This window comes from Otolemur garnettii, unplaced genomic scaffold (assembly GCF_000181295.1).
Source record: "Otolemur garnettii isolate 467f Iridium unplaced genomic scaffold, OtoGar3 scaffold00002, whole genome shotgun sequence".
Classification (NCBI taxonomy): domain Eukaryota; kingdom Metazoa; phylum Chordata; class Mammalia; order Primates; family Galagidae; genus Otolemur; species Otolemur garnettii.
This window is the reverse complement of record NW_003852397.1, coordinates 5,837,828-5,860,230: the sequence shown is the minus strand read 5'-3', so window position 1 is coordinate 5,860,230 and position 22,403 is coordinate 5,837,828. Positions and strand designations below refer to the sequence as shown.

Sequence of the window (22,403 nt, the reverse complement as noted above, 5' to 3'; positions counted from 1 at the left end):
ATTTGACTGCTAGAGCAGGTATTGAATGAGAAGTAGCTTTCAGAGGGAATAAGGTTGAAAGGAAGAATAGGAAAGAAGGAGGGACCCAAATTTGTGATTTACCCACTCTCATCCAAGAAGAGAAAGCTGGGAATCATTCTTGGGATCCACATCCCACACCAACACATCACTATGTTATGTCAGTTTTACCTTAAAATATCTTTCAAATGCATCCACTCTCTGTGCTCACTGTACACTGTATCTCTTGCCTAGACTCCTTCTGGGGCCTGGCTGATACTTCTACCCTCTTCCCCCACCTCTTTCTCCATTGGAAGTGGTGATTTACTTGGGCTCACCATTATTCCCTTAGCCTAGCATCCAGTAGAGTGCCTTGGTAAACGAATGGATTTACATTATTTATTAATGCTTAAAATCCTTCTGCAGTTTCCCACTGCACTTCGATTAAAATCCACAATCCAGCTTCCTCATGCACCCCTCTTCTCAATTCTCACTTCCAGCCACTCTGGCTTCCTTGCTATTCCCCAAACACTCCCAGGTCTTTCCTGCCTAAGGGCTTTGGCATAGGTGCTTTTCAATCTTGAAAATTGTTCCCACTCTGACTCATGACTACACACCTGTCAGAATTCAGGGAAGCCCTAATCTCAGTCAAGCCGCCCTGTCATATCCTCTCATTGTGCTCACTACACCTCTGGCTCAGATGTAATAATTTTTTGTCTAGAGCTGTGTGTCTCTGGCCATTCCATAGTCACAGCTCTTGGCCTAGGACTATGCTTTGTGTTTTGCAGTCATTGACCTGCAGGTGCAAGACCATATTAAAGGGTGGCTTAAACATGTCACTCTGCAATGGTTGGCACCTAGTTTCTGGCTGCAGGCCCTGGAAATGAGAGATCCGGAGATGAGGTAAGGGTAGCACTAAAGACAGAACATGGTGTGGGTCAGAGGAAAAGGGATCCTAGTTGTCTTGGTGGCTCAGGTTTTTAATGCTTGGCCACTGCTGTGATGACTATTTGCAGAAACAGAGTGGAATTCTTTTAAAACCAACATTTCACGCAATAGCCACTTAGTTGACTCAAGAAGAGTTAGCCAAGATAAATGGGCTGGCCATTTTGTTTTCTGCCCCAATGTGATGTGAAGGAATATGCCAGTTTTATTGTTTTGTATACGTATATAAATGTGAATCATAGCTCAAGAATCTAATGAAGGAAAGAAATACTTATACACTTGAGGCCAGCAACATCAAATAACAGGATTTTAGAATTAAAATGGGCTGAGGAGGTTGAGTAACTAAATTGCCTCCATAGTGGCTGGTGACTTGAAAGTTTCTACCAGGCTAGTGTAAAGCAAATCTGAAATCTGCCAGGTTTCTGGATTCCAGAGCAATGTATTCCTCACACTTTATGCTTTGCTGTTAAGTCTAATTAGCATAAATTGAAACTCCAAGTCAGCAGTTTTCTTAGCACTGATGAACTCATTTTTGTTTTGTGGTCATTCTTGAAGAGATTTTACGATTTGCCATTCAGAGAGCCAAATAACCCTTCTGGCTGTAACTAAAGTTATGACTCAAGCCAGACCCCGTGGGACCTTTGCAAATGTGGATCGGAGCAGCTAGTTGTTTGCCATCTGCTAATGAAAGGGAAATAAGATGATTCTAAGAGCCTGGTAACCCAGTTGTAGTGGACTTTAGAATGTTTTTGCACTATTTAAATATGGGTGTGTCTCCTATACGAAATTAATTTTAAGCCAAATGACGTGTCTAACTCATGAGCTAGGATGTGCCTGGCTGGGAGGCTGCCCTAGTTTCCTGATCACGACCTCAGAATTCCCTGGCCTCTCCTGGCAAAGAGCAGGCCCTTCCCCTCGCTTTCCTCCCGCTGCCTGCTTCTCAGCTCCAGCTAGGAGCACCAGTGTTACTGAGTCTAGAGGGTTTCTAGAAGAATGCAAAGTGAGAATGAAGAGAAAGGAAGAGCCCCAAATCCCCCAGCTCTTTATGGTCCTTGGATCTCCAGGACAGCAACCCTCTCATTTATTCCTTGGTTTGTGTAACAGTGTCACTTCCTCTAAATAAGAAACAGCTTCTTATAATGCTAATCATTCATTTGTCACGTTGGATCAACACTGGTGTGGTGGAGCCCAGATAGACTTGAGTCAGGATACCAGCTCTGCCACTGCTGTGTGCAGGTCCCCAACCTTTGTAACTGTTTCCTTTTCGGTAAAGTGGGGACTGTTGTGAACGCTGAGATTACGGTAATAGTAGTATGACGCTCAATAAATTAGAGTTTTTTATTAACTACCTGAATGACCTTGGACGAGTACCTTTAAATCTGAGGACGTTGATCCAAGGTCTACTGAAGCCCTTTTCAGCAATGACAGTTCCGTGGGTCCTCACGATAAAGCATTCTGAACACACGGACCTACGAGTCTTCCCACACACCCCTCCCAATTCTCCTCTTCTTGGTAGTGGTCTAAACACCCCTTCCCAGTGCCCTCTCACTTCTCATACCCATTTGGAAGTTGCAGATTGCCAAACTCCAAGGACTTTAATCCGTGTCCTTTGCCCTCAGCCAGGGTCTAAAGGCAGACCTGCTGCAGAGGGTACGACCCGGCGCTTGGATCCATCCTTGAGCACCCGGGCCGTGGATCTCCAGTTAAGAGAGCGCAGACGTTCTGGCGCCACCGTCGCACCCACCAGCTTCTCCAAACTTCCTACCGAGCCCGAGCGCCCTCTCGGCCCGGCGCTAGGAAGCTGCTGGAGGAGCTGGTACTGGGCCCGGGAGGGTGGTCCTCGCCTGGCCCGCAGAGGAAGCTCGAAGCCGCAGGTGAGCGCGGCGACAGCCAGCGCCCCTGACTCTCCGGCTTCCTGGTCCTCTCCAAACGCGACCCGCTCGGAGGCCCCAAAGCGGAACGGGTGTCTGCAGTGCCACGCCCTCGAGCGCCACCCTGCAGGCGTGGGCGGCCCCGGCCGGTGCTGAGCCCCGGGAGATCGCAGCGTAATAAGATGCTAATGAGGTCCGAGTAAATCCTCAGCTGCGCTCCGCGCCTCGCGCCTAAGCCCACAGCCGCAGCACACCCGAGCCGGGCGCACGCGGTGGGCGGCCCCGCATCCCAGGCTCGCTCTCGCGCTCCCTCCGCTTGCCCTGCCCCCGCCCGCCCTCCGCCCCGGCTGGTGGCCCGCCCGGCAGGAAGCGGTGCCTCCCGGCCCCGAAGCCGCCCGGTAAGTCGTGCAGCTGAGCCAGCTGTGCGTCCCGCTGCGGACCTGGGCTGGGGAAGGGTGGAGGCGCGGGCGAGCCGGAGCTTCCTGGAAGTGCGGCCCCGGACGCCTGGGAACCACGCCTGGCGGGTCCGGCCCGGCTGCCCCACGCTCCGCCCTGCTCAGCCCCTGTGCAGACTTTTCCGTCCTGAGTATTGGGTCGCCCGCACCCCGCCACCTGTGATCCAGCACCGTCTCCATCCTTTCGGCCCGGTGCCTCGCACCTCCTTTGTCCCGGCGTTTCCAGGCTGGGTTGCCCCCTTCCTCTCCATTCTCCTAGGTGCTCCACCCCACCCCCATGCCCGAGAGGGACCTCTGCCCTTCCTTAAGTTCGTTCCGCCCTCATCTAGGTGACCCGCAAAGGACGGCTTTAGTCTGTTGCCTCGGTGCGGCAGGCTGGGAGCGGAGGGCAGCTGGGGAGCGGGAGTTTAGGGGAAGGGGGGGCCCCAGGGCCCCGCCCCTACTGTTGCCACCCACCCTCCCTGACTCTTCATGGGCAACCGCATCCTCCATACTTTCTGAACCTTTCCTGTCCCTGCATGAAAGCCCCTTTGACACCCCTCAAGTTGCGTGGGGGTCCGAGCGAGGAAGGGGGAACAAAGAAGAGCCTTATGTGTGTAGATTGCTGGGAGCGGACCGCGGACAGCGGGCGGGGTGGGGTGGGGTGGGCTGTCGACTGGGGTGGGAGGGACCTAGGAGGGGCGAACCGGCTGGCTGCTGTGGCCCTCCATTCCTCAGGCCCCCTGAAGCAGGGCAAGTTCCCAGGGGAAGTGTTTTGACCACAGGGAGTCAGAAATAGACCCAGGCCTTTATTACCCAGTCAGCTGCAACATCCTCTGGCTGCTTGCTGCGGTAGTTTGGTGGTGGGAAGTGGAACCTTCGTAGGCAGAGGCTGTCTTCTCTCATAAGGAGACAAGCACGAGTGCTCAGGAGGAAATCTTTGTCCTTGGCACCAGACACCTCCCACATCCAGCGTAGCACTGAATCCATGGAGGTGGAAAGGCATGCAGCCCAGGGAGGTGTGGGGTGACATAGGGCAGAATGTGTGCCCGGCAGCAGTTGCAGTTTATTATCTGTTCCTCTGTACACACAAGGAAGCCTTCCTCCTGGGCACCGTGCCCTCTCCACGTCTGAGAAATTCTACTTCCAGGATCTGGAGAAGGCAGAAGAAACCCGGCCTCAGGGCTTGGAAATCCCTAGGCAGGGAGGCTGGGCTGTAGGCTCCCATGGCTCCGTATGCCTGGTGAATCCGGCACTGTTGATTTTTCTTTTCCAAATTTGGTGAATTTCACTTTGGGTGGACGGGATAGCAGCTCTCTGGAGCAGAGCTGGCCCAAGCTCCTGGGGACACAACCTGCTCTCTTTTCTTCCCCTTCCTTTCCCATTCCTCCTTTCTCCAGCCCCTCCCCTTCTCTTCCCTTCTTTCCAGCAGCCACTGTCTCTGCCTGGCCACTCCCCTCACCAGAGGCCCAGGAGGCCTCCATGGCTTCACCCACCTCCACCAACCCAGCACATGCCCACTTTGAGAGCTTCCTACAGGCCCAGCTGTGCCAGGATGTGCTGAGCAGCTTCCAGGGGCTATGTGGGGCCCTAGGGCTGGAGCCTGGTGGGGGTCTGCCCCAGTACCACAAGATCAAAGCCCAGCTCAACTACTGGAATGCCAAGTCGTTGTGGGCCAAGCTGGACAAGCGAGCCGGGCAGCCTGTCTACCAGCAGGGCAAGGCCTGCACGAGCACCAAGGTAGATATACCAGTGCCTGGGATGAGGCATGGGGAATGGGGGAGACAGAGGAGGAGACAGGACACCATATCCCCACTGCCCTGTGTGTTCACAGTGCCTGGTGGTGGGTGCTGGACCTTGCGGGCTGCGGGCTGCTGTGGAGCTGGCCCTGCTGGGGGCTCGTGTGGTCCTGGTGGAAAAGCGCACCAAGTTCTCCCGTCACAATGTGCTCCACCTCTGGCCCTTCACCATCCATGACCTGCGGGCTCTTGGCGCCAAGAAGTTCTATGGACGCTTTTGCACTGGCACCCTGGACCACATCAGTGAGCACCATGTGGTGACCTGGAGGGGTGGGTGAGCCTGGGCCTGGATGCAGGCTAGTGGGGGGGGAAATCAGAGTAGGCAAGATTCACATCAGCCAGGAGACCTGGAAGACTCAGGTCCCTCATCTGTAAAGCCGGCACTTGGCCTGAGTGATCTCCCAGACCTTCTCCAGCCCTGACCAGGCACACACTGGTGCTTGGGGGCTGTGCAGCCCTGGGGTCCTTGTTCTTAATGTCCTCTTTCTTCTAGGCATCCGGCAGCTCCAGCTGCTTCTGCTGAAGGTAGCTTTACTGCTGGGGGTGGAAATTCACTGGGGTGTCACTTTCACTGGCCTCCAGCCCCCTCCCAGAAAGGGTAAGTACTTCTGTGCTCCTAGGAACTCCCACCCACCAAGGAGCTCTAGGCCAGTGTCTAAAAAAGGGTGGGGCTCGGAGTCAGCTGATTCTCCTTTACTAATGGTGTGGCCTTGGGCAAACCACTCTGAGTCTCAGGTTGAGCATTCGCAGGAGAGTAACATTTCCTCCTTACCTGCCTTCCATGGTATAAAGGTGTAATCTGTTAGTGTATCATCTATTTTAATTACGGTAGAACGTCCGTAGTTGACCACCTTCCTACATTGACTACCTCCTTAAGTTGACCTAATTTTCATAGACCAGACTACGTGTGCTCATCAGTACAGTAGTCTTGTGCCTTATGTTGACCACTTCTGTACATTGCCCAGTTTGTTACAGTCCCTTGGGTTGTCAATGTACAGAGATTCTACAGTATTTCACTGGCTTGTCCTGGGAGTGTAGGGGCCCCTCTGACTTCTACACCTTTGTTGCCTCTCGTGCCCCTTGCCTTAGGGAGTGGCTGGTGTGCCCAGCTCCAGCCCAACCCCCCTGTTCAGCTGGCCAACTATGAATTTGATGTCCTCATTTCTGCTGCAGGAGGGAAATTCGTTCCTGAAGGTGAATGATCCTTTCTCTCAAAAAAGTCAGCATGTTTGGTTCCCCCTGGGCCTTTCTAGGCTGTTATCCCCTTCTTCTCCTGCCACTACCCATCTACTCCCACCTCTAGGCTTCAAAGTCCGCGAAATGCGAGGCAAACTGGCTATTGGCATCACAGCCAACTTTGTGAACAGGCGCACCGTGGAGGAGACTCAGGTTCCCGAGATCAGCGGTGTGGCCAAGATCTACAACCAGAGCTTCTTCCAGAGCCTGCTCAAAGCCACAGGTCAGAGCCTCCTCTTGCTGGGTCCCCCCGCCCTGACTGTGGGCTGCTGCCACCTCTCCCTTCCAGACCCGCCCTCAGGAATCCACAAGGAATCTCAACTTTTCCATCTTTGTGATCTCAGCAGCAAAGGGGAAGGAACCTTTCCCCGAGGGATTAAACAGGCCCAGCCTCACTTGGCCACCAAGCATGAGATTTATGAGAAATCTCTCATAAAACGCATGAGAATTTTGCTTTGTGCTCCTTTATGATTTGCTATAAAAAAAAATGATGTAAAGTGAAAACAAAGTGGCACCTCCAGATGATGCCCGAAGTTTACTTTGGCTTCACACTGCTATGTGACCATGTGGTGCATGTCTCCCAGCTGCCATCCCACCCAGCTTTCCCTCTTTGTTCCAAACTCTCAGGCCTCCTGAGTCTCATACAAATGGTCCTTTGTGCCACCAGGACCTGCAGGGTTCTATGTGTGCAGTGCTCACTGCAGTCTAAGCTGGGATTCCAGCTCTAACATGTCAGGCCATGGCTGGGTGTTTGCACAGCAGATACATAATCTCCAGAAGGCATATCTCCTGTCCCTTGCCTTGTTCCTCCAGGCATTGATCTGGAGAACATAGTGTACTACAAAGATGACACGCACTACTTTGTGATGACAGCCAAGAAGCAATGCCTGCTGCGCCTGGGAGTGCTGCGTCAGGTGGGGCCTGGTGGGCACAGGGAGGTGGAGGCCAGACTTGGACACAGTTGACCTCAGTGTGGAGGGTCCCCATCCTCTCCTGCCTCTGCCCTGCATTAACTCTTCCCTGCAGGGATTTTCTGCAAGCTCTTCTCTGTGGGGATTTTCATGGCAACATTCTGGGCTAAACACCTTATATCAGTCACTATACATGTACTACAAATACAGGCCCTATGAGGGCAGAGGTTTTTATCTCTTTTTCTTTTGCTTGCTGCTAATTCCTGGTGCCTAGAACACCCCAAGACATATTTGCTGAGTGAATAAACTCAGTGAGTGCCTACTATGTGCTAGGTACTGTGTTGAGAGATAACTTTGCCTTTTCTCATCTAATTCTTATGAGTACATTGGTAAGTTAAGTGTGTTGTCTCTAAACGATGGATAAACTGAAGCTCTGACAAGTTCAGTAGCAAGTATATAACAGTAATGACATCAGGCTTCGTGGGCAGAGCAGAACCTGGGACTCCTGCCGCAGGGGTGGGGTGCTGAAGAATGAGCTTTACGAATTCTAGGCCATTAGAATTCTAGTCCCAGCTCAGCCTTCAGCTGCTATGTAGGCCGGGACAGTCCCCTCCCTCTCTGGGCCTCAGTATGTACACCTTCCACACCCCAGGGCATGGGACTGGCCCCTCGGCCCTGCTCTCAGACGTCTCAGAGATTCTGATATGTTGGCTATGTAGGACTGGCCGGAGACCGATCGACTGCTGGGCAGTGCCAATGTAGTGCCTGAGGCTCTACAGCGCTTTGCCCGGGCAGCTGCTGACTTCGCCACACATGGCAAGCTTGGAAAACTAGAGTTCGCTCATGGTTCCCGTGGGCAGCCTGATGTCTCTGCCTTTGACTTCACAAGCATGATGCGGGCAGAAAGTTCTGCTAGAGTGCAAGAGAAGCATGGTGCCCGCCTGCTGCTGGGACTGGTTGGGGACTGCCTGGTGGAGGTGAGGTATTCACAAGGCACAAGGGTTTCATGGCTGGGGGAGGAAGCTACCTATAGGAAGTAAGGAATAAAAAAGGGCTGCTTGTTGAAGGGAGGAGCTAAGGGCTGCAGGGTGGAGGTGAGAGGCTGCCTGGTGTGGAGATGGGCCCCCATGCTGGGACCATGGAGGGGATCTGGGCTTGAGATGTTCCCACTGGCTTTTCACTAAGCGGTTTTCTATTCCTCTGACTCTGCAGCCCTTTTGGCCCCTGGGCACTGGAGTGGCCCGGGGCTTCTTGGCAGCCTTTGATGCAGCCTGGATGGTGAAACGGTGGGCAGAGGGCACTGGGCCCCTAGAGGTGCTGGCTGAGCGGTGAGGCTGAGTTGGAAGTACGGGCAGGGTGGGATATGGGACAAGGAAGAGGGTATGCTGGGTCAATAGATGTGGGCATGGGCAAGAAAGAATAAAAGAAAGGGCTGGCAGTCCCTTAGGGGTGGGTGCTGACAGGTAACCTCTGACTCACGGCCATGGCTCCTACCCCCACTCCCTCAGTGAGAGCCTGTACCAGCTTCTGTCACAGACATCCCCAGAAAACATGCATCGTAACGTGGCCCAGTATGGGCTGGACCCAGCCACCCGCTACCCCAACCTGAACCTCCAGGCTGTGACCCCCAATCAGGTCAGACCCCTGGCACCCTAACAGGTTTCCCAAGTCAGCACCCTACTCCGAAGTTAGGCCTTCCCTGCCTAGTCACTGCCCCTTGGCAGACCCTCCCCAATGGGACTGAGGGGCAGAGGGGTTGGCCTGCCTGGAGACCTGAGAGGGACTGCCTTAGGTACGAGACCTATACGACGTGCTGGCCAACGAGCCTGTGCAGATGAGTGACAAGACAGACGCAGGGAAACCAGCCGCTGGTGAGCAAGCTTTCCTTGAGGGGGTTGGCCAAAACATTTACTAACAGTAGGGCCCAGACAGTACCCATCACAGTAGCTGCGGCCTCAGGAGGGGAGTAGCATGCTGGAGCCCTCGCTGTTGCACATGGGGTGGTCTGGACCTCCTGGAGGGTGTGGGGGCAGCGGGCCACTCAGCAGCAGCTGTTTGCCAGTCTGAGAGGACACCATTTGTATCTTAACAACTGCTTGGGGGCAGCCGCAGTGCTTCCACCCCCTTCTAGCCTTGCAGTCCCCGCAGCTGCCTTTCATGACTGGCTGCCCTATGTGCAACTAGGAGTGATTTCACTTTATTCATTCCTCCATGTTATTCCAAAAAGGGATTTTTTAAAAATGAGAGCACTGGGATGAAGAAAGTGCTGCAGACAGTGAGCTTTGGGCTGGTGCCCTGAGTTGTCCCCGCCAGAACCTCACACCCAGCCACTGGGCTCTCTGTGAGCCATGGTGGGGCAGGGAGGCCTTGAACACAGCACAACCTTCTCTCCCAGCATCAGCAGGTACCCAGGAGGAGCTCCTCCGCTGGTGCCAGGAGCAGACAGCTGGTTACCCAGGAGTCCACGTCACCAACCTGTCTTCCTCGTGGACAAACGGGCTAGCTCTGTGTGCCCTGGTGCACCGGCTGCGGCCCAGCCTGCTGTGAGTTTAAGATCAGCACAGGGACACTGGCAGACCATTCCTTCCTTTCCCCCTCCCTCTATGTCACGGTGGGGAGATTGCTGTGCAGGAGTTAGCACATCCAGTTGAGTCCTAGCTCCACCACTCCTGCCCGTCACCTCCCCTCCCTAGAAACGGTATTCCTGCCTGGCTCTGCCCCGAGTCTCTTGAAAATGCATTCTGATGGGGAAGAGCTTAGTGAATGTAGAGGGTCCTGAGACAAGAAACAGTTGTCCTTGGGTTGGTGGGGGTAGCAGAAACAACAAAACTTCATGCCCCCTCCTCCCTATGGGACCCCAGCCCCTGCTTGCTGTCATTCCCCACCCATTGTCCCCACCCCTTCGCCCCTCAGTGGGCCAGGTTCTTGTCTTCCATTGGCTTCTCTTTCTGACTCCCCCCAGGGAACCCTCAGAGCTGCAAGGGATGGGGGCTCTGGAAGCCACTGCCTGGGCACTAAAGGTAGCTGAGCATGAGCTGGGCATCACGCCGGTCGTGTCTGCACAGGCAGTCGTAGCAGGGAGTGACCCACTGGGCCTTATCGCCTATCTCAGCCAATTCCATAGTACCTTCAAGAGTACACTTCACAGCTCAGGTGACCTGGAGGGTGGGCAGGTGGGACAGGGGTGGGGAAGGGATTGTGTGTGCATGTGAGAGAAGGTGTCCTCTGAAGGCCAGCCTAGAAGAGGTATCTATTTGGGGGGTGCAGTATGGCCTCCCCATCTACCCTGGCTCTCCTTGCAGGCCCTGTTGGCCAAGCCTCTCCAGGGACCTCTAGTGCTGTATTATTCCTTGGAAAACTTCAGAGGACCTTGCAACGGACCCGGGCCAAGGTAGAGAGTCTGGGCAGGGTTGAGGCTGGGGAGGGGGTACCCAGTAGAGGTCCCTGGGATGATGGTGAGGACATCCAGAAAAGGAGTAAGGGGAGGATTGGGGACTTAAAGACTCATGCTCAGAGCTATAGGACTTGTTGCAGGAAAACGGGGAAGATATTGCTGGCAAGAAGCCTCGCTTGGAGGTACATGCAGGCAGGGGATGGACAGTCCCCTCTTCCCATTTTCTTCCCCTTCCCCAGGTACTGTTTCCTGTGTCCTGCCTCCCATGTCCTGCTCCCCACCCCAGGTCCTGTAAACCCCTATCTGCCTCCCTGCCCAGGCTCACTTTTCAATGTTTAGCCCTTTTTATTCATCTGCACACGTCCACTTGGGATCCTGCCCCTCTATCCTCCCAGCCTGAGCACTTACCTTCTTAGGTAGAGGCTGAGACCCCAAGTACTGAGGAGTCATCTGTCCCTGAGCCTGGTGTACCTCTGACACCCCCGTCTCAGCACCAGGAGGTGAGAGCCAGGATTCTATCTGCAGGCAGAGGCCTGCGGAGGGCAGGGAAGGGTTGTTTTAGGGGAAAGGAGAAATTTGCAGGTGGCTTTGGCTGTACTGACCCTGTGTCCCACTGGTCCATGTAGCCTGGTGCCAGGAACCTGTGTGCACTTTGTGGGGAAGACCTCTATGTCCTGGAACGCCTCTATGCTGACGGCCATTTCTTCCACCGGAGCTGCTTCCGCTGCCATACCTGTGAGGCCACGCTGTGGCCAGGTGGCTACGGGCGACTTCCAGGAGATAGTGAGTGGGCCTGGAAGAGACCTTTAGAGTGACTTTGGACCTGGCCTTACCTAGGGAACAAGGAGCTTGAGGGGAGAGGGGAACTGGGTACTGGACACAGGTGAAAATGGGCTCAAAATGGCACTTTGTTCCCCTGAGGTTAGGGTCTTCTTTCCCCTCCAGAGCTCCAGGAGGAGCTGGCAGAATTCACCTACAAATTCAAGTCATGTTGCCCCCCATCCCCGCACCTTCCCTGATTATCTGGGCATTGGGCTGCCTACACCTGATGTCCTCTCCCTTCTTCACCCTTCCCAGAACATTTCTACTGCCTCCAGCACCTGCCCCAGCTGGACCACAAAGAGGATGGCAGCGACCAAGGCCCTGAGAGTCTGGTAAAAACTACAAGTGTGTTCTGGGGCATTGCCAGGCATAACTGAATGTTGTCCTCCACTAGAATGTGAGCTCCATGAAGGCAGGGATATATTTACTTCCTGCTGTGTCCCACGTTATCTAGAACACTGCCTGACACTGCTCAGTACATGGTGTTAAGTGAATGAATACCATGACCTGCTTGTGCTCTAAAGGGGTAGTCTTAACACCACACTGGACAGGTCACTAACCAGACCACATGGTGACTTTTCCAGGAGCTTCCTACACCAGGTGAAATCAGTATGCCACCAAGCCCCCCAACTCCCAGAGCCTCACAAGAAAGGGCCAGTCCTGTTCCAAACCCCAGCCAGCCCACCCGTCGGCTGATCCGCCTCTCCAGCCCAGAACGCCAGCGGTTGTCCTCTCTTCATCTCACCCCTGACCCAGAACTGGAGCCTCCACCCAAGCCTCCCCGCAGCTGCTCTGCCTTGGCCCGCCAGGCCCTGGAGGGCAGCTTCCTGGGTTGGGGCATGCCAGTCCAGGGACCTCAAGGTAACTGTTCTTTCTTCAGAAGTGGTGATCCAGGTGGGCATGGGGGCAGGAGTGTGGAGATTCTTGCAAAGGGAATTCTTGAGAATAGGGAAGTCGTGGGTATCTAGGGTATCTAGGGCCTGTGTGCTTCTCCCCTGCTCAGTTCTTGTGGCGATGGAGGAGGAAGAAAGCTCCTCCTCCAGTGAAGAAGAAGAAGAAGAAGAAGAAGATGTGCCTTTGGACGCAGACACAGAGCAGGTCAGTGAGTGGAAATGTGACCACCTACTCTGCCCCAGCCAGCACACGTCCACTAAACACTCTCCACCGCCCACAGGAGGAACCCACACCATACTCCATCCTCTGTGCCCTTCTCTTACCCAGCCTTTCTTGTCTCTTAGCCTCTATCTTTTCTACCAGAACCTACCTCACTTCTAGTCCAGGTTCTTCCCTTTCTAGAGCTTCCCCAATTCCTGTCCACCAGGGTGGTCAGGCCCTACTACTAACTGCCTGACCCACCCACAGGTCCTGCTGACCTTGGCCAAGACCTCAGGCACCATGAATAAGTACCCAACATGGCGTAGGACTCTGCTGCGCCGTGCTAAGGAGGAGGAGATGAAGCGGTTTTGTAAGGCCCAGGTAAGGCCTACAGATTCTTGTGGGGTTAGAGTTCTGAGACTGGAGCTCCTCCAGTGCACTGTTCTTGAGTAATCCAGAGATTTTTGGGTCTCCTATCTTGTATTCCTTAGGCCATTCAACGGCGACTAAATGAGATTGAAGCTGCTCTGAGAGAACTGGAGGCCAAGGGTGTGAAGTTGGAGCAGGCCATTAGGAGCCAGAGCAGTGAGTAAAGATGGGAGGGACAAGCTAAGACATGCTCCTGCCACTTAGCAATGTGTTCAGCCCCCCGCCATCCCTCAAAGCAGGCTATGGCCCACAGCAGGCCCAATGGCTGCGCCACACTGCTCTCTGACATATCCATAACATCCTTCTTTCCCCGGATCCTGTCACCCCTAAGCCCATGAATCCTGTGGCCCTGGCTGGAGGCCTCCTGATCATCGCTCACCCATCTTCCTTCTTATCAGGCTCCCCAGAACAGCAAAAGGAACTGTCGGTAGAACAGCTGCTACAGCTTGTTCAGAAAAGAAACAGCTTGGTTGCTGAGGAAGCTGAGCTCATGATCACGTAAGGGGCAGGGAATGGTGACAGTGGTTCATGGGCCAGACCCCAGTCCCTTGTGTACCCTGAACAGGTTCGCCTCTTCAATCCCTGACCTCCACAGGGTGCAGGAGCTGAACCTGGAGGAGAAACAGTGGCAACTGGACCAGGAGCTGCGCAGCTACATGAACCGGGAAGGTAGGTGGGATGTGGGGAGAGGGAGACATATCCCAGGGCTGGCTGGTGTGCAATAAGTCTCATGACTTCAGATACTGATCAAGCAGCATGGGTGGGGCTCCAAAGCCCTACTGTCCCTTCAGTTCAATCAGGGTTACACAACTGGGCTTTTATAAGATTCCTCCAAAAATGGTGCTGCTGCTAAATAATGCCAGTAAAGCACGGATATTGACAAACCCTCTAATTTTACAGGTTAAGAAACAAAGCCTGGGTTGTAGAAGTCACATAGGCCAGGATTAGGTTGTGCCTCTCCTGCCTCCCTGCCCAGTTCCCTGTTCTCTAAGCCTTGTCTCCTCCCTTCAGAAACCCTAAAGACAGCTGCCGATCGGCAGGCTGAGGACCAGGTCCTGAGGAAACTGGTGGACGTGGTGAACCAGAGAGATGCCCTCATCCGCTTCCAGGAAGAGCGCAGGCTCAGCGAGCTGACCTTGGGGTCAGGGGCCCAGGGCTAGAAGAAAGTGGGCTGCCTGCCCTGTTCCCTACAAGGCCACCTCACCCCAACACAGTGCCACCTGCAGTGCCAGCCCTGCTCATCTGGCTGCCTGGGACAGGGCCTCACTATTTACAATTAAAATGTTTCTATCATAGACAAGTCTTAGGCTACCTGCAGGTGGGACGTGGAAGGTGTGCAAGGAAGGCAGAAGATGGGTAGGAGGAGCCTTACAGTCGACAATGACCCTTGGCTCCCATCACTGCCTCTATGTATAAGAAAAAAGCAGAGCCATTAAAGAGTCAAGCTTTATTGATCCTCAGCTCCATCCCCCTCTTGCTGCCCTAGGAGTGGGGCTGGCAGAGGCTCTATGCCCAGATCCTGGGCCTCCCTTGCCTTTCCCAGCACATGTTGGAGCTCAGCCTGGGCTCTATATAAGCTCTTGGCCTCCTGTGTATGGAAGAGGTAGACTGTACCTCCCCCCAGGACCAGTCCTACACTGGGGATCCAGAGCAATATGGCAACTTCCTTGGCCCCTCCTCCAGCTACCAGGATACACACCAATCCCAGAAGCAGCCCCAGACTGATCACATAGCCAGTGAAGGTGGACCACCGGCGAGCTTGAGCCATGCCCATACCCAGCTCTGTCCAGGCCTCCCTTAGTACACTGATCAGCTGTGGTGTCTCTGCTGGTCCTAGAACAAGGCAGTGCAGTGGAGCAGCAGCAGGTCAGAGTGGAAGGCCTGCCTTAAGGTGGAGAAGGGCCAAGGCAAAGGGTGGGAGGAAGTCACTCACCATTGATAGGCCTGGGGTTTTCTGGGGCGGGGCTGTGCCTCACATATAGAGTAGCCATCAGGGCCTCGTGATCAGAGAGGGGGTTGCCTCTGTGAGGATCATGGCCTGTAGTGGTTTCGAGAGTCTTACAGGAGATGTAGAATCCAGAAACTGCCTAGGAAATGTAAGAGCCAGAGAGAAGCTTATACATGAGGGCCTCATCCCAGAAAACCAGCTCCCAGCTATCCTATTCTCCAGCCATCAGTGGTGGCCCAAAACTAACTGAACAAAGGATCAGCACAGGCTCGTGACAGATAAAGAGACACAGTGCATGAAAGTGACACAGTGGGTGAAATCACATTAAGGGGAAGAGGCTGACCTTGTAAAGCATGTAGTCAATACGAATGCCAAAGGAAAAAGGTTCCAGCTCCTTCTGGTTGACATAGCAGTTCTGGGGTATCATTGTATTGCCGTCTTTAGAGCCCTAGAGGAATAGTTGGGTCCTGGTAGGATGCAGGGAAGGTGGAGGAGGAAAATCTGGGGATGCTGGTGAGAATATAATCAGGCAGGTCCTCACCTTAAAGTCCCGAGTATCAAGGTAGGCATCACGTAGCCCAGTCCACTCCTTCAGCAGGCAGCAACCCAGATCTTCCGGGTGCATGTTGAGGTCCCCACATAACAGAACCACATCTGCCTTCTTGGATGTATGGCTGGGGGAGACAGGTTGGTCAAGCAGGAATTCTTCCCTTGCCAGCTCTGCCCTATAAATGGGGCCTTGGACACCCCTTATCCCCTGTACCCCATCCCACTTCCCCTGTCAAGCCCAGGCTCACACACTGGATGAACTGGGCCAGTTCCCAAGCTTGGGCCACACGATGTGCTAGGTAGATGTCCTTCTGTCGATTGTACTCGGCATGGAGCTGACCAGGATACATGAGATTAAAGCAGATAAGACTCAGAGTCCCAGGGGCAGATCTAAATCAATCTGGCATCTGTCACTTGTTGTGATTTTTGGTATAGAATGGGTGCACCTTAGGAGATCCCTACCCCCCCACCCCCATACCTCACCCCCAGGCAATAGAGCTAGGAGTACTATCTGTCCATGCCAACCCTAACCACTGCTGGCTTTACTTACATGGGTCACATAGGTATTGAGCACCAGTCCACATAGATGGAGCACAAGCAGCCCAACAGCCTTCCCACAGAACCAGTCACCATGATGGATCTGCAAGTAGGAGGAGGAAGTAACTTAGGACATCGCCACCCTCTTTCTGCTCATCCCCTGCAGCCCTAGGAGGGGTGCCTCTACCTTGTGGGGAAGGGAGGTAGAAGAGGTCAGAGGTCAGGCTTACCATGTAGGGGTAGCCATTGAGGGAGTAGACATGCTGGTTGAGTTCCTGGATTGGGTGTTTGGAGAAGACACAGAGGCCACTGCCAATGACTCCGCTGAAAGCCAAGCCCTGCTTAATAACCAGAGAAGCAGGAAGAAACCCCTGGTCCTCTTCCCCTCCCCCGTCTTCCACCTCTGATCAGCTACTTTTACTTTCTCTACTGCTGAAACCAACCCCAGAACAAAGGCAGAAACCTTTGTAGGAGGGTGATGGGGCAACAGTGATAATGAGGCTGACATGCCTCAAGAGATAGGATCTTGTGGGTTCACCCTTCCTTCTCCCACACCCGAGGCAGAGTTGGGAGAGAGGGAGGAGGCTGCAGCCAGGATAGGGAAGGGCTAGCAGAGCCGGGAGCCCCAGGTCTGAGAACAGGCTTTGGGCCAGGGAGCTCCTCACCTCCTGAAGTAGTGTGAAGCTGGGTAGGTGGGCACTAGCTTCTGTCTCAGGTACTGGAAGTCCTGCTCACTCCACACCTGAGGGAAGGGGCAAGGATGCCTACCTGGCCTTCCCCCAGCAGGAAAGTCCTCTTATGCTCCTCTAGCTGCCCTCCTCCCCGCGTGGGTTCAGCACCTGTGTCGCACAATCTCACCTCCTCCAGGAGAGCCAGGTCGAAGCTCTGCAAGTTCAGAAAGTCTCCCAGGCGCTTCATGCGGTCGGCCCGGTGCTTGCTCAGGTAGGGAATGCCCCTACGGGAGGGGAGGAGGGGACCAGGGGAAGGTGACTGCAGGTACCATTGGAGCCAGAAGTGGGCTTTGGTGTTCGGGTTCCCCCGTGCACCCGAGATCGTGACCCGACTGTGAGAAAAACTGTATGTGTGCAAAAGTGTGGGAAAGTGGGCCACTGGCCGCGCCCCGCGGACAAACTCACCAGCAGTTGAGGTTGAAGACCCTCAGTCGCAGAGAGAAGTTGGGCTTCATGGCGGGGGTGCTCCAGGGGTGCGGGACGGCTCTGCCTCCCCAGCGACAGCGAGGGAAAGGGTGAGGGAGAGGGCGGGCGGGCGGTACCTCCTCCCGGGGCGGCCCGCACAGGTGTTCGGCCCCGCCCGCGAGCTCCCCGGAAGGCCGCGCCCCTGGGCCCGAGCCGCTCAGACTACGCCTGACCCCGCGTTACCCCAGCAACCGGCCCTGCCCGCCAATCCGGAAAGGCGATCCACTGAGAAATCCGGGCACCGACGGGTCGGCCGAGGGCGCGCGCAGGAACCTTCAGGGTCCCGAGAGAGCGCCCAGGCGAGTGGCTTCCCCCTACTTGTCCCAGGAGCTGGTCTCCGGCCGCGGCCGCCTTCGCACCCCTCGCCGGCCCCTCGCCGGCTTCACCAGCAACAGGCGGAAAGTTGAGCAAAGGCCCAGTCGACGCCGGCCGGCGCCCCTCCCACTGCGAGCGGCGGGGGCGGAGCCGCGCGGTTGCCGAGGGGACGCGCGGTGTTTGTGCTCCCGGCGAGCATCAGGGCGGCCATGGCTAGCCTGCCGCCGTGCCCGCCCAGGCCTGCCCAGTGCGTGTCGCAGCCGCCGCCCGAGAATCCGCTGCAGGTGAAGGTGGTGGGACTCTTCAAAAGCTCCAGCCTGCAGATTGCAAAGAGCATAGCTGAGGTAACGGCAGAGAAACCACCAAGGCAGGCGACTCTCCTCGCTCCAGTCTCGGCCGCCGTGGACTGCTGTGGGCGGGGGTTCTACCTCCCCGGGTGGGGGGCTGGCGTGTCGTGGGTGCGGGCAGGGTCTAGATGATCCGGAGAGTGGAGGATCCGGGACGATGTGCGACTTCGAGAAGGGCGACCTTTAAAGGGAGGTCTAAATGAAAGAAGAACTTGTATGGGAGTCAAAAGCTCCCACCTGTGTACACACACACACACACACACACGCACATCCCACACAATTTGTTCCACGTCAACTTTTTGTTGTTGTTGTTGTTGTTAGAGACAAGGTCTCCCTCTGTTTTCCAGGCTGGTCTTGAACTCCTGGCTCAAGCTGCCCGTCCTCCCAGGCCTCCCAACTGCCAGGATTACAGGCATAAGCCGCTACACTTGGCCTTCAATTTTTTTTTTCTAGAGACAGAGTTTTACTTTATCGTCCTCGGTAGAGAGCGGTAGCATCACAGCGCACAGCAACCACCAACTCCGGGGCTTAGGCTATCGATTCTCTTGCCTCAGCCTCCCGAGTGGCTGGGACTACCGGCGCTCGCCACAACCCCCGGCTACTTTTTGTTGCAATTTGGCCGGGGCCAGGTTCAAACCCGCCACCCTCCATATAGGGGGTCGGCTCCCTATCCACTGAGCCACAGGCGTCATCCCTGGCCTTAAATTTGTAATTGAATTACAGATTTTAAATTTATGGAAAAAATGATTATGGAAAAGTGTTGCTGTATAACTAGCTAATTTTTACAAACTTCCTCCCCAAGCGATTTTACAATGGTGTTCCTTCAGAAAGGTTGTTTTCTTTAAATTTTATATAGCAGTCTTAGAGGCTTTCCGGATTTCTTCATAAGTGGCCCACAAGTGCTCTGGAGAATCATTTCTTTGTAAACAGTCAGAACGATATAAAAACACTTGAAGAAGCTGGAGGAATTTAGCCAGATCAGTCATACTGCAGCACGCTTAACAACCTGAATGCAGGAGAAATACAAAAATCTATGAAATGTTGGAATGTCTTTGAGGTTTTCTCCAAAAATGCTGTCTATGCTAAGGCTCTCTCCAAAACCTCACTAGACCCCAGCCAATACCTTTTTAATGTTTGTATCTCCCAAAGTACCCAGCTGGGTACTTGACAACAAAATGTTCCCAAATAGAAGACTTAAGAAATCCCTGCCTCCTTGCCTACTCCAGAGCCTGCTGAGTTAAACAAAAGTTTTTAATTATGTCAAATCAGGAAAATAACTAATTTGCAAAATAGGTAAAGTTTACATCAAGATGAAGAAAACAAGTGAACAGAAGTCTGTGAAGATAATGCATGAATCATCAAAAGAACTAGAAATTATAGACTGTGTTGCATGGGCAGATGGGATCAGTAACATTTTATGGCTGAAGTTGATGGCCATAAACTTAATTACAACGTTAATGTATTTAATGAGTTTCAGGGAGTATTTGTCTTGTTTTTCTTAGCTTCATTTTCTGAAGGCACATGTTTTCTGTGCTTACTGCACACTGTAGAGAAAGTGTTGGCAATTTTTTTCTGTAAATTCCAAATAGTAAATGTATTAGGTCCTCTGAGCCGTGTGTCTTCTGAGCCATATGATCTCTCAGTCACAACTATTCAACTTTGTGCTTGGGTTGGACAAGAAGACACAGACACAGACATGTAAATGATGGCAGTGTTCTAATATAACTTTATTAAGGACATTGAATTTGACTTGCATATAATTTTCACAAGACATGAAATATGATTCTTCTTTCGATTTTTTTCAACCTTTTACAAATCTAAAAATTATTTCTTTTAGGCTTTAAAAAACAGACAGTAGGCTATATTTGGCCCTCTGGTCACAATTCAACCCCTGATAAACTTTAATAAATAAACAATATCTTTATTATATTAATAATTTTTCCCCTTTTTTTGTTTGAACCCACCACCTCCACTATATGGGGCCAGTGCCCCCCTATTCCTTTAGCTACAGGTGCCGCCATATTTTTTTCTTTCTTAAGCTTTTGCCGATTTTAACTCAAATACAAAAATTTAATTAGTTCTGTCTTAATAAAAGATATTTGAATATATTCCCAAGATGATAATTTGTGAGCAACCTCAGATGCCTGATTACCTGACCAAGATTTAGGTGTGTGTTAAGTGCTCCCAACACGAATGACAAATGCTTGAGATGATGGATATGCTATTAATAATTACCCTGATCTAAACACTATGCATTGTATGTGCTATGTATTGAGACATCACTGTGAACCCTATAAATGTGTATAATTATTCTGTCAATTAACAAATAGAGTTTTAAAAATTAAAAAATAAAAAGTGAAAAAAACAAAAAATGACTTAGATTATAAAGAGTAAGAATAAGTATTATATGTGATTTAATTTGGACATAGTTCATTCTAGAACAAATACTCAAATATGGAAAAAGCATGACATGTTTAATTTGAAAACTATTGGGCTTACTGGTTCTTATAGATGGTTCCTCAGAAATAGCAGTCAACCTGCAGGATTGCCTCAGACTGCACATAGACACCGGAACTGAGAAACAGGACATGTCATCTGTGGGTTGTGAACAGTAGCCTAAGAAGGAAATGGCCTGATTCCTGTTGCTCTCTTCTTGTTTCCAAAGTAGGGTGCACTGAGTCCTGGCTTTCTCTTCCCTTGCCATGCTCACCCCTGATGAAGTGTGCGTGGCTACTACCTTCTTTTAAAGAGAATAAAAGCACTGTCCCTACCAGAGATGGTGCCCGTAGCAGCTGCTGTCCCATTTCCCTATTGGCCCATCTACTTCTCAAACACACTCAGAAAAGCAAGGTCTAATTACTATTACCTCAACTGCCTTCTCTTATTTAGAGGGAGGCAAAGTTCAGCTAATATCTCAAGGACCAAAACATTTTTTTTTTTGACAAGGGTTGCTAACCAGTAAGAATTCATTCTGATTCCTACAGACAAAACAAAATATATCAAACTAAAACATACTCAATACCTAAACCTAAACTTATTTAGTATTTATTTCTCTTTTTCCTAAGGGGCATAACCACAACAATATCCATATATCAGTGAATTAATGCAATAACATTTACTTTAGCTACAAGTAAAGTATTTGTCGATCCACTGAGGTTTAGCAAGAGTATAGCTTAGTCCTAAAAGAACATAGCTGAACACCAAAACGACTGGCATAAAATCATTCATTTGTTTATTCAGTTGCTACGTGTGGATGGTCTACTCTGTGGCAGATATGGTGACGGATGGGACTAAGACAGTTCTTAGCCTTAATGAGCTTATACTCTAGAATTGAGAGACAGAAAAGCCAGAGCCCCAGTGTGGATTGGGGAGTGAATTAGAGGTGAGTGCAGGTGCCTCTGGGCATGTGTGTAGTATTAAACTTCTGAAGTCCCCCCAAAAATTGGGAGAAATGATTTCAACTTTAAAAGAACACTTACCCTGATTTAATTATTCCATTTTGAAACCTAGAGTCTGAAGATTACTCATCCATCCAAATTTGAAGATCCTATTATAGTTCCTCTTCAAGAATTTGCATGGGATCAATATCTACTGGAGAAAAAAAGGGTAAAGGATACTTGGGGAATGGGAGATATTGTCAATAAGCAAAATCATGCCTAAATTACCTTATCTATGCACTACTTTGGAAAAACAAAGAGAGCGACTTTACTGCAACCAGCTTTCATTTCTCTAAATTGTATACTTTTCCTAAATTATGTGAATAATTTGCCAAGCTGGGTTTTTGAAAAAGTAAAGCAGTTACAAGATTATCCTTTGAAAAGCAGATGATAAAGGTAAGTTTTAAAGTCTCAGTGGTCCTATTTACCCCTGCAGATGGTTATCCCATCTCCCTTGCTGTCTCTTATACTTCCTATGACACCTGGACCCTCTTCTTGGTCCTTACATTGGAAAGTGGGGGTGGTTGTACATCACAGAGATAGCAGGGGGGCTGTGTGAGCTGTTGCCTAGGGGCGCTCTTGTAACAGGCACCAAGTTGCACAGAGCAAACTTGTCTTGAGTGAAGCTTCCTTCTCTGCCTTCTCTCCTCTAACAGTACTCTGAGAGAAGATTGTGCCTTAGGGCTAGCAGAACTCATGGGGACCATAATAGACAGGTTTCCTCTTGGGAGCTGACTCTGCCTGGGCAAGTGATAAGGATGCTAGCTCAGCATCTTGGCTTAGTAGTACCTGGTGTTGGGGAGGGTTGAATGGGGTGTGCTTCCTGCTCATCATCTCTGGCCCAGTCCTATAGGGAGTCCAGTCCTGGTTTCCCCACCCACCCCATCTCCCTAGTGGCTGATGAAATCTCCTTTCCCCTGACTAGAGCAGTTTCAATTGCCTGTGCTTGATTGCACGAGGACATCCTGTGACCTTGTGATTAAATATCATATAGATAATGTTACTTTATGAGGCTACTTAATTCGCTGCTCAGACAAGGGTGTAAGACGGAGTCAAAAATACTATTTGCTAAGGCTCATACTTTCATAGCCACAAAATGTTGTCATTGCAATTTAAATAGAACCATAGCGGCTCGGCGCCT

At 52.1% G+C, this 22,403-nt stretch overlaps 3 protein-coding genes across 3 annotated transcripts in view; 2 read left to right on the top strand and 1 right to left on the bottom strand.

Moving 5' to 3' along the window:
- The first annotated feature begins 4,681 nt into the window (after positions 1-4,681).
- MICAL1 (microtubule associated monooxygenase, calponin and LIM domain containing 1) lies at positions 4,682-14,383 on the top strand. Its single transcript, XM_012806113.2, has 24 exons — positions 4,682-4,987; positions 5,082-5,289; positions 5,540-5,644; positions 6,136-6,240; positions 6,350-6,505; positions 7,096-7,196; positions 7,913-8,170; positions 8,406-8,521; positions 8,702-8,828; positions 8,986-9,064; positions 9,589-9,736; positions 10,156-10,346; positions 10,496-10,584; positions 10,728-10,769; positions 11,004-11,087; positions 11,214-11,370; positions 11,665-11,741; positions 11,994-12,270; positions 12,413-12,507; positions 12,772-12,885; positions 12,996-13,089; positions 13,332-13,431; positions 13,529-13,602; positions 13,945-14,383. The coding sequence occupies exons 1-24, from the start codon at positions 4,730-4,732 to the stop codon at positions 14,091-14,093; spliced, it is 3,204 nt and encodes a 1,067-aa protein (XP_012661567.1). The 5' UTR covers positions 4,682-4,729; the 3' UTR covers positions 14,094-14,383.
- Positions 14,366-17,563, bottom strand: SMPD2 (sphingomyelin phosphodiesterase 2). The gene is made up of 10 exons (XM_003781585.3): positions 17,104-17,563; positions 16,826-16,922; positions 16,633-16,709; positions 16,198-16,291; positions 15,981-16,070; positions 15,683-15,765; positions 15,423-15,555; positions 15,225-15,329; positions 14,867-15,020; positions 14,366-14,766 (listed from the first exon to the last, which is right to left on the bottom strand). The coding sequence occupies exons 1-10, from the start codon at positions 17,151-17,153 to the stop codon at positions 14,381-14,383; spliced, it is 1,269 nt and encodes a 422-aa protein (XP_003781633.1). The 5' UTR covers positions 17,154-17,563; the 3' UTR covers positions 14,366-14,380.
- Positions 17,564-17,687: 124 nt separating this feature from the next.
- Positions 17,688-22,403, top strand: part of PPIL6 (peptidylprolyl isomerase like 6) — a 34,212-nt gene continuing 29,496 nt past the window's right edge. The window contains exons 1-2 of the mRNA XM_003781813.2: positions 17,688-17,822; positions 21,336-21,431. Coding sequence (XP_003781861.1) covers positions 17,688-17,822; positions 21,336-21,431 — 231 coding nt within the window. The remainder of the gene's footprint in view (positions 17,823-21,335; positions 21,432-22,403) is intronic.

Coding starts and splice junctions, on each gene's coding strand:
- SMPD2 (XM_003781585.3), bottom strand. CDS start 17,153: ATGAAGCCCAACTTCTCTCTGCGACTGAGGGTCTTCAACCTCAACTGC. Junction 16,923..17,103: donor GTCTTCAACCTCAACTGCTG/GTGAGTTTGTCC, acceptor CCCCTCCCGTAG/GGGCATTCCCTACCTGAGCA. Junction 16,292..16,632: donor GCTTCACACTACTTCAGGAG/GTGAGGAGCTCC, acceptor CTTGGCTTTCAG/CGGAGTCATTGGCAGTGGCC.
- MICAL1 (XM_012806113.2), top strand. CDS start 4,730: ATGGCTTCACCCACCTCCACCAACCCAGCACATGCCCACTTTGAGAGC. Junction 12,271..12,412: donor GCCAGTCCAGGGACCTCAAG/GTAACTGTTCTT, acceptor TCCCCTGCTCAG/TTCTTGTGGCGATGGAGGAG. Junction 13,432..13,528: donor GAAGCTGAGCTCATGATCAC/GTAAGGGGCAGG, acceptor TGACCTCCACAG/GGTGCAGGAGCTGAACCTGG.